Here is an 11,387-nt window from a genome sequence, read left to right as displayed (position 1 = left end):
TTCACAAGAATGGTTAGTAAGAAACGAATACGTTGTAGTACTGGCGAAAGATATTTTCGAATTCGAAAGTGGAATTAACGATTTTACCAACGACTTAATGTGGAACACAAATGCAAAATATATCATTGAAATACCAAATATTCGAAAAACTCAGGACATCGCCAAGATATTGTTAAAACATTACATATATAGCGCTGTGTTTGTAGATAATTCCCAAAAAAGTGATAGAAGAATTTATACGTATCACCCTTTTAAATATGGAAATTGTGCCGGTGATCACGATACTGTAGTAACTTTGGGTCTTTGCAAAGACAATGTAAGTGTGTTAAATATGTTTCCAAATACATTTCCTGGTGAATTCAATAAATGCATCATAAGAGTTGCAAGACACGAAGATATACCACATGTCATATTAGAGTCCAGCAATTATACGCTTAGAGGCAATCGTTTACCTGGAATAGAAGAATATATCTTAGAGAGTATTGGAGCAAACAAAGGCTATATTATAGACTATATCCAAACAGGCCCTGATACAGAGCATGGTGTAGTTTTAGCTAATGGTACAGTCACTGGTGTTTTGAAATATCTCGCTGCTGAGGAAGCAGACATTGCAATTGGAGGGTACGTATTAATTACGAACCGCGCAAGAGTTTTCGACTATATTTGGGGATATTATTCCGAAGGTTTCAATATCTTTACAGCCGCAAAACCAGAAAATAACTGGAAATTGTTTTATAAAGAGTTTGGTTGGTTAACGTGGCTATTAATCGGAGCGTTTTATTGTATTTTTATAGCAGTTTTAAATATTTATAATATTACAGCTACAGTTTTAACAGACAGGGTATTGTTGATTTTAAGACTGTGGGGATATTTTTATGGAAACACCAGTGACTCTATGTATAAAAAGAAAAAAATCCGAGGAATTTTAGTGTATTGGATATGGTTTACATTTTTTGTTAGCAATTTCTACTATACGGCATTTTACAGCTTGACTACTGCACACAAGAGCCACATTCAGCAGGTTGTCAATGAGAAATTCGACGGGTCTAAATATAAACCGTGTATCTCTAATCAAGTACGTACACTGTTCAAATACACCTATGACTTGACCTGGCCAAAAAATGCATTAACCTTATGCAACAAGAGAAAAAACGCGTTACAAACCGTGGCATCCCGAAATGACCTGTTCACCATTGAATGGACTCACGTGTATACAATGAATGAACAAAACTATATAAATGAGAGAGGAAATCGTATGCTCGATACTTGGGAGTTTTCAAAGGCGACTATTGTAAAAGTCATGTTCACAGCTAGAGGATTCCCTCTGAAAGATACGATTCAATACGCGACGCAAAATATGCTAGAAACAGGTTTAATTGAAGCGCATCAACAAGTCATCCATTTAAGGACTGTAAAGGCTGTACATACGAAACAAAAGGCGAACAAAAACCTGGACATGTACAGTATCAGAGCAGATTTTGTCTTGCTTTTTTGTGGATTACTGATAGCGTTAATAGCTTTTATTCTAGAAGTATTGTGCCAGAAACGTGATTTAATATTGAAGGCAATTGCTTTAATAGACAGACGTGAACAGAATGAGAAACGTTAGTGGAAAATACGTTAAGAAGCACTTATGACAATTACTACTTATTAAATAAATATACGCTTCTAGCACATTTAACGCTCATAATACTTGATTTGTGTTTTACTTAATTAATTGGTGCAATAAAGTTATATATTATAGTCTGTAAAGCTATATCAGTTTGTTCTAAATAAAAACTTTATCAAGTATAATAAACACTTACCACTTGTCGAAATAGTTTTATTATATAAGAATCTACATTAAAGCTCAATTTATATTGGGGCCGAACGGAATGGTAGCGAATTTTTGTAACGATGCTGTACATAGCTTAAAGGGTAATGAACTTTATGATCAATTGTGTAACATACAGTCAAGAGCACGTCAAGCTTGACACTTTGTACTTTGGACTGTTCTTACCGTAAGCGGCATAGAGTTGGAATTAAATCTTAAGTGTCGAGCTTGGCGTGCTCTTGGTGCTGTACAAACTAGATACGAGCCAAGCCTTCCGCGGTATGCGCGAGCATTCTCGAGCATGCGCGAGAATTCCTTCCTCGCTTCCATTCCGTTCCGCCGCAATATAAATTAAGCCTTACAATAATTTTAGAGTTTTTGGTTGAGTGGCTTGCTTACTAGTTTTCAAGGTGGTCATCTCAGAGGTTTCGGGTGCTTTCCTCGGGCGGGTCAGTCAAATCAACTTTTCTACATTGTCTCGGGTCTGGGTGTTTGTGGTACTGTCGTTATTTTCGGTTTCCATAACACAAGTGCTTTAACTGTTACTTTGGGATCAGAGCAAAGTAAAGCAGAGCAAAAGATGTATTCAATATCGTGGTAGTAAAACATCGTAACATTCAATAAAAGTAATTAGTAAGTTGAAGTATTTACTATATGGAAACTCCAATATAAATACGTAGCAGTTATGTTATTCAAATAATTTTATAAGAACGAATTCGTTTGTATGTACATTCGCGAACTTTAAAAAAGATTAATGATAAGCACGTCGCCGCAGATACATAATTCCTACATATTCAAATGCGGTTTTACAGGAAGCTGTTGAGCAATCAATTATCCGAAAAGCAAACCGGAAAACGTTCGTCTGCATGCATCTCATTATGCGACACTGAGTTACGACTTGCATTTAGCGGAAATGCTTAACGCAGTCACTAGACTCGCGGTCTTTTATATCTGTACACTTCAACACTGGTAGTGTGTTTGGTGATTTTATAAAATTGTAAGGTCTCAAATACTTTTCATATAAATCTATGTCTAGGAAGAAATCGATGTCTTCGTATTGCTGGAGTAACATTCGTAAAGAAAAAATAAACCTACAGAAACCTGTGTTAGGTTAATTCTAAAGAAACCTGAACGGGTTTGGAAGTTTAATGAATAAACTAAGGTAAGTATATAAATACGTAAATACATATTTAAATATAGATTTTTAAGCTTTCGTGATAATTCACTAAATGAGTATCACTAATTAATTACAGGTTTCTTACCACGATACTATTTCTTCTTATTTTCCCGATATTTCGGACCGAACTCGCTCCATGGCCATGGGTTGATTCATCAATCCGTGACCATGTAGCGCGTCGACTGATCAACCCGTGACCATGTAGAGCGTTGACTGGTCAACCCGTGAACATGAAGTGTGTAACCGTTCCGAAATATCGGGAAAATAAAAAGAAACCATATCGTGGTAAGAAACCAAGTAATTAGTGATATTCACTTATTTAAATATTCTTTTAAAAATCATCATATAACTATTTAAATTTCTTTAAAAATAAACGACAATTTGAGTCTCGATATGATTCTTCCCGTGCTGGGTGCTGGAGGACATTGCGTCGATAATCACTCATATTATAAATATTTCTCTCTCACGCAATGTCTTTCCAACACAATGGAAAAAGGCTTTTGTCATACCTCTCCCTAAAATTCTGAATCCTACTTCTTCTCACAATACCGCCATGTTTTCAATCTCCATATTCTTTCTAAAGCCCTAGAATCTTTACTTCTTCGAAGAATTCTTACTTCACCTTCCATAACCTTTTATGTCCGTTTTGTTCTGACTTTCGTCCATCTCATAGCACTGTTGGAGCATTACTGAACACTACGGAAGACATACGTCGTGCTATGGATGATACGAGGGTCACTGTCATTACCCTCTTGGATTTCAGCAAATCATTTAACTCTGTTGACTTTGGCTTTCTCCTTGGTGCTCTTCAGGCGGTTAATATCACCTCTTCTGTTTTAAGTTAGTTCTCTTCTTAACTTTTCCGTTGGCCAGCAGTGCGCAAAATCAATGATGACTCGTCATCTTGGTCTAACTTAACTGCTGGTGTGCCTCAAGGCGGCTTACTCTCTCCCTTACTTTTTCCATTTTCATCAATAATATTTCCCGTGTCATTTTCTCTCCCTTCCATCTATATGCTGACGATCTTCAACTCTATCATAACTTTGAGGTGGGCGAGGTATCTGAAACTAATGCGGCCATCTATTTTGATTTGTCTGCCATACAGTCATGGGCTAAATCATTTAGCCTTTTAGTTAATCCCGTTAAGTTTCAAGCCATAATTGTAGGCAGTAGCAGATTAAAGTGCAAGTTGGATTGATCATCGGTACCTACTTTGGTACATGATGGAACACCCATTGCATATACTGACAAAAAAAAAATCTAGGGCTAGTAATGGACTGCACATTGTCTTGGACTTCTCACGTCAGGTTAGCAGACGAATACACGTCTCATTTCACTCTCTCAAACGACTCCAATACTTTCTCCCTTTTCATACCAAAATTATGCTTGCACAAACTCTTCTACTCCTCATACTCGACTATTTTGACGTTTGTTATTTAGATGTGTGTGAGCTTAAGAATAAACTAAAGCGCTTTGGCTTTCCGATTTATTTTCGGTCTCTGTAAGTTTAACTGTGTTTTCGAATTTCGCGTTTGGTTAAAATGGCTCACACTTCGCCTTGGCCGTGATTTGCATATCCTGTCCACCCTTTTTAGTATACTTCATGACGCCAACTCCCCTTCCTACCTTCGGTCCCGGTTCCAGTTGCTACCCCCTCCCACCCGTTCAAGGCGTCTGTGGGGCACTAAGATGCTCGATCGTCCTAACTGTAAAACAAATTTCTTTTTAACCCCTTTTCTTCTCATGCAACGCAGTTGTGGAACAGACTGCCTTCCTATATCCAGTCTAGCCCGTCTGTCGCTTCTTTCTAGAAAAGGTTGAAAGCGCACTTGCTGAACGCTCTTAGTAATCATCTTATTCTATTTTTATTACATACTTATTTATGTATATATGTATATGTGTACCTATGTTTATATATTACATTATTTACATATTGGTGCTATTTATTATGATTCATTTTAATATTTATGTAGGTAATGGTATTTTTTTAATTTTTTATTTAACTACTTTATTATGTTTCTTCCGCACTCTCTCTTGCACGCTATTGCCCGCTCATAACCTTAGCTTTCACTATCCTGGGTTGGCTGGAAGAGATCTCTTTTAGAGATAAGTCCACCTTTCTGTTAATCTACTATTTCTGTTATATTTATTTGGGGCAATAAAAAATATACAATAAAAATAATATGAGAAAATAAAATTTAATTGCAAATGTTTGACATTATGAGTACAATAACCCTCTGAGGCATGGTATACAACTAAACACACCATCTACTTTGCCGATTTTTTTTACTTACCTAAAAAAAATTTCGTTGATAGTCAATACTCTATCATTTTATTGCTCTGCATAAGTAGAATGGATGTTGCAATCGTTTTAAAACATCTACGAGCCCAGTAGGGCATGACAATAATTACATAATTTGTATTTTTAGCCGACATCAAAAAGAGGAGGTTTTCAATTTAACTGTATTTTTTTGTTGTATGTATGTTAAATTATTACTCTGAACTTACTTTTTATTTACTTTCTTACTTTATGAACCGATTTTAAAGATTCTTTTTTTGTTAGAAAGAGGGTACCTCAGTATTGATCCCATTAAAATTTGAAGAAAATATTTTACCTTTAAGGGTCGCAAAGTGGTTGATGAATCCGGTTTCGCGTACTTTCCGGTAACCGAATCAAACTTGGCTAATACATGTAATTCCACGAACTTTCGAGGTCGGTTTATTTTATATATAAAAATTGTATAATATTAATAAGAAATTTGGCTTGTGGCTTTGGCAAGCTTCTATATAACCATTAAAGATAAATAATATAATAATTATCTATTACATTTATCGTTTCATTGTAATAATATCTAATATATTACAATAAAGTCAAGATTTAGTAGCGACATTGACGGAAGCCTCGATGGTTTATATCGCACTGGCGGATCTCGCGTAGATATAAGCAGGTGGTTTATTAAAGTAGAGTGTGAGCGCAATCGGAACCCTAGGGCTGTAACTTCAAAACATTTTTTTAATAATAGATATTAAGTGACAGGCTACAAACAAGTCGTGCGCCTGATGGTAAGCAACACGCCTATCCATAACAGTTGCAGTGCCACTCAGAGATTTAAATCGCATAGATATAAGGCGCTCTGTCACTGCACCCGTCACCCAGAGACATAAGCGTTGATTCACATCGCATTGCATTCAAGCGAACAATACAACATAAACTTTATCCTCAACAAAATATGGCAACATTTCATTAAACAAACACATGAAAACGAAGCTGCTTCAAGGGGCGACGTGCTGCAGAGAGGTGTGGCGGGCGCACTTCATAAAATGCAATATACTATAGAAAGATACCGCACTAGTATCATTTGTTCTTTTGTTTATTTGATAATGAACGATTTTTTGTTTCGTCGTTTTACAACGATGCAATTAAAAGGATTATAATTTTCGATGATTAAATGACTTAGTTAGCTATGCAATTTCAAATCGCTATCCCTGTTCTGCAAAATGTATAACAAGCGTTCATTATCAAGTAAACTAAAGAACGAATGGCGTTATTGCGGTATCTTACCGACTTACAATAAAAAAATAAAATTTTAATAAAATAAAATAAAATAAAAATAAAAGGGACTTTATTCTTCAACACAGGAAACAATACATAAACACTTAAAATAATAACTTAAAAGGTCTGTAATGAAGAAAAGGTTACAGCCTCAGCAAGATGCTGGTTTTCAGGCTTTACCTGGTGATAAAAAATTTTGACGTAGAAATTTAAATAAATTAGTTGCTGCAGACACCGCAGTATGCAATTTATAATTAAATATATATTTCAGAAGGCACCTCACTCACCGAAATTATACAACTACTATAAAACAACAAAGAAATTGAGTAAAAATCTTAAATTATGAATCAAATGATACACGCAATGACCATATAGCAAAATAGGTATAAAAAGCATTATACTCACTACTTATATATAGAATAGGATAAACTAAGAATGAAATTTAATTGAACATTATTGATTATAATTATATATTATATTTACTTGTTATTTATGCTAACATACCAGAACCTAATTCACCTCCAACCAACAGCACGAAGTCTTCTGTTGTTTCAGCAGCCATTCTTTATACATATATTTGAAAGTATAGGATGACTTGCATGTTTTAATTGGCGGTGGAAGATCGTTCCAACATTTAGAAGCGGCAAAGCGGAAACTGCCTCTAAACGAGTGCAATCTAGGAGTTGGTGATAATTTAAGACTCGGGTAGCGTATCGTACGGGTGCTGCCCCCCCGTCCTATCATTCCAAACTAGTTTATCTGCCAAATACGGGGGCGTCGGGTTACTCCTCAAAGAAAAGACAAGTTTGCCCAGCTTCAACATTCGCCTATTCGTCATGTTCAAAATGTTATAAGTATTAAGATAAGGGGTAATGTGCGACCTAGGCGGAACTGTATAGCAAAACCTAATACATGAGTTTTGGACTCTTTGAATTTTATTCATTGACTTTTTCTGTCAACAGGGACCATACACGACATCACAATAATCGACGATTGATAAAACAAGAGCATCCGTCAGCCTACGCCTCACATCCATACTCAAATAGGGTCTTATCTTATATAGCTGTTTAAGTGCAGCATAACATTTAGGTACTTTAGAATCCACATATTTGTCAAAGTTCAGAAAGCTGTCAAACAACATGCCAAGGTTCCTAGGTAGTAATGATTTAGATATTCTCTGTTTATCAATCATGATGGAAGGATCTACACCATCAACACACTTAATCTGATTTTTTGTGCCCAATATCGAAAAAGAACATTTTTGCGCGTTTAATAGGAGGCCGTTTTTATTGGACCAATCAAGTACTGAACTCAAGTCATTATTAAGCGCCCGAATTGCTGAGAGTATTTTATCTCTCTGTGGCTCAGCGTGTATCAGGATTTGTGTATCATCCGCATACATGTGTGCGCTACTTGACTGTATGCGGTTAAGTAAATCACTTGTGTAGATGGTGTATAGAGTCGGTCCTAATATGGATCCTTGGACTACACCACGCGGCACTGGTAGAGTTGCTGATTTTACCACTGTTCCACCACGGCCGACACATTCTACGGTTTGAGTTCTATCGCTAAAATAACTATTGAACCACGAACACACAAGATCCGTACACCCATATCGTCTGAGCTTGTAAACAAGGTTACTCCTCACGAGACAGTCGAAAGCGCGACTATAATCTAATAAAACTAAAATAGTAGCTAGATTATTGTTCGAGGCTGTAAGAATTTCGTCCACTACATGAAGTAAGGCAGAAGTGGTACTGTGCTTTCCACGAAAGCCTGATTGATGTACGGGAATAATATTATTACTTTAAAGGTAGTTAAATATACATAAATAATAATGACAACATAGCTTTTGGAACATTTGGGTTTCAACTATTCCATGTGGAACTGAGTACATGGAACTGCTGGAAATAAACCGCTTTATCAACTGCTTTATATATATCAGAGGGAGGCTTATCACATATTGTATGCGATATACTCTCATGCTACGCATGCTGGTCTCAAACAAGGGAACTCTCTGTACGCCTTATAAGTACCAGAACAACGGAATCCAAACATGGGCATTACCAGGAAACTTCAGAAAAGTTCATTTCCTGAATTGGTTCTACCGGGAATCGAACCCAGAACCAAGAGCTACGAAGTTCGCTCCGCGTCACTACCCAGAACACCTAAGTCAAAAACACTTCAGAAAAGTTTAATTCCCAAATTGGTTCCACCGAGAATCGAACCCGGAACCTTCTCATGCTGTGCCGACAGTGCACACCGTTGAGCCACCGACATCATCTTATTTGGACTATTATATTAATTGATATAAAATCTACAAATTGCATAAACACGACCACCCTTGATCAGCTGATAGCTGCCTTTCAAAGAAATATACGTTATTGTTGAAGTTACTCTTTGTATTGTCCGAGGCGAGACAAGTGGGCGGCGTCGGACGGGCGCGACGCTGCGCGGCTTTACTCTTTTGTTTTTTGTTGTTTGAAGAAATGGTTGTGTACTTTATTTAATAGGGAATATGTTCTATAGCATATTGCATTTTCTAAAGTGCACCTATCGCAGCTCGCTGCAGCCCATCGCCACTTGCAGCAGTCCGTTTCCATTTTCTTGTTAAATGGAATGTTGCCTTATTTTGTAGAGGATAAAGTTAACGTTGCACGCCACGCTATAATGTAACTCGGCGCCGCCTCGGTGATATGAATCAAGCCTAAGTTGGCAAGTCCCATGTGCCTGTAATTTTACCAGCACCCTTACCCGTCAAAACCGGAACAAAGTAACTGACATTACTGCTTGGCGGCAGAAACAGGTAAGGTGGCAGTACTACCCTGGAGTACGAACTCTTTCATAAGGAGCTCTCCTGCTACTGAAATGATTGAAAAGTAAGTATTGCTTTCTAAGGAAGAATATACTAGCTATGGTTATATACTGGTTGCAATCAAAGTACCTAATAATCTAAGAGATGGTAACCTATCGCAATATATACTAATATAGAACTATGTATTCTAAAAGTTATATTCACATAATTATTGGTTCATAGTTTTATATACAGCAATTCAATTTTGAATGAAACGAATAAAAACTTTACTAGAAATATTTAATTCGTGAAAATGTGGGTACAGTTGTACCAAATTTTGTGGAGTCGGTTGTAACAGTGGTTTTGTTTCGATTTTACATCGCAAATGCCCAGAAAACGCACAAGAACTACCTCGAGAGGTCAAAGTGACCTTAACACATACCAAAATGCATTTGAAGATGTGAAAGCAGGCATTTCATTAAGAAGAACTGCTAACACATATAGAATTAATTGTGTCTTTACTGCGTTACGTAAGGAAACGAGACGCAACGGGGGAGAATGAAGATGTTCGCATGGGATATCGGGCTCGTAACAAAGTCTTCAATGAGGATCAAGAACGGAGCCTTGGTAAATATTTAATACGTTATGCCGATATTTATTATGGTTTATCCAGTAAAGAGTTTAGAAAATTAGCATACGAGCTTACTACAAAATACAACTTAAACAGGCCTCCAAGTTGGGTAGAAAACGAGATGGCTAGAGTAGAGTGGTTCCGTTCATTTATGAATCGGAATCCAGAATTATCATACCAGACATGCAACCAGCATGTCGAGAGCGACTAGTTTCAATAGGACAAATGTAGACGCTTTTTACAATAATCTTGAAACTGTGATGGATCGACATCACTTTGAACCACAAGATATATATAATGTTGACAAGACAGGGGTGACAACCGTACAGAAACTGGACAGGGTGGTTCCAAGGCGTGGAGCTCGGCAAGTGGGTGCCCTTACTTCAGCTGAACAAGGCACTTTAGTTACGCTGGCTTTTGCAGCAAATGCCTCGGGAAATCCGATACCTCCAATGTTTGCATTACGTCGATTTCGATATCACGATCATTTTCTAAGAGATAGGCCAATGGGGTCAATGGGCGCAGGAAACCCGTCTGGTTGGATGCGGGATGAAACTTTTATTATTTTTCTTAAACATTTCCAAAAATACACTAATGCTTCTCAATCACACAAAATTTTACTTGTTATGGGTAATCATTCTTCACATATACACATCAACGTACTGGATTTCTGCAAACAAAATGGTATCGTACTATATATAATATTTCCCACCTCATTGCTCACACAAACTTCAGCCATTAGATCGGTCTGTATACAGACCTTTGAAAAAAGCAATAAATACTACCTGTGACGCGTGGATGCGCAATCATCCAGGAAAAACTATGACAATACATGACATACCGGGAATTGTAAAAACAGCTATGCCACTTGCCTTAACTCAAACAAATATTCAGGCTGGATTTCGCAAGACGAGAATCTATCCGTTCAATTGGAACTATTCCAAGAGATTGATTTTGCCCCATCATTTATGACGGATAGGCCGCATCCAGGTGCACCTGCAACAGCAACTGAGTTTGCACCGGAGCCAGCTCCTCAGCTTGACATTCACCATAATTCTGAGCCATCTTCTCATATTGCAAGGCAGCGCACACCGGAGTTATCTCCTGTTCATGCTCTTCAGGCTATACCTGAAGCTGACAATGAAACGTCACCTCTTTCACGTTCTTGTCTTAGAGACTATTCCAACTGATTCATCGAATGTTGCTTCCGAAATTGAAATAGTGAACCAGCAGCTATCCCATCAGAGCCCACATCAAACGTGGAATTCCACAGTGCATTAACGATGCCACCCAGATTAAATTACCAGCAAACAGAGGCAACCAATATTCTGGACAATAAAGCGTTAAACCGTCCTTCTACAAGTTCGTCATCTGTGTTTTTGCCGGAACTGGTGCGTGTTTATCCAAAAGCTTGTCACA

General features: G+C 37.3%; 1 protein-coding gene across 1 annotated transcript; it reads left to right on the top strand.

Annotated features, from left to right (window-relative positions):
- The first annotated feature begins 248 nt into the window (after window positions 1–248).
- LOC113237096 lies at window positions 249–11,158 on the top strand. The gene is made up of 3 exons (XM_026473362.1): window positions 249–621; window positions 988–1,604; window positions 10,863–11,158. Exons 1-3 carry the CDS (start codon window positions 332–334, stop codon window positions 11,156–11,158), a joined length of 1,203 nt encoding a protein of 400 aa, XP_026329147.1. The 5' UTR covers window positions 249–331.
- Window positions 11,159–11,387: the final 229 nt, after the last annotated feature.

The sequence above is a fragment of the Hyposmocoma kahamanoa genome, unplaced genomic scaffold (genome assembly GCF_003589595.1).
Source record: "Hyposmocoma kahamanoa isolate Upper Pololo Valley unplaced genomic scaffold, ASM358959v1 93, whole genome shotgun sequence".
Classification (NCBI taxonomy): Eukaryota; Metazoa; Arthropoda; class Insecta; order Lepidoptera; family Cosmopterigidae; genus Hyposmocoma; species Hyposmocoma kahamanoa.
This window is presented reverse-complemented; position numbering and strand designations above follow the sequence as displayed.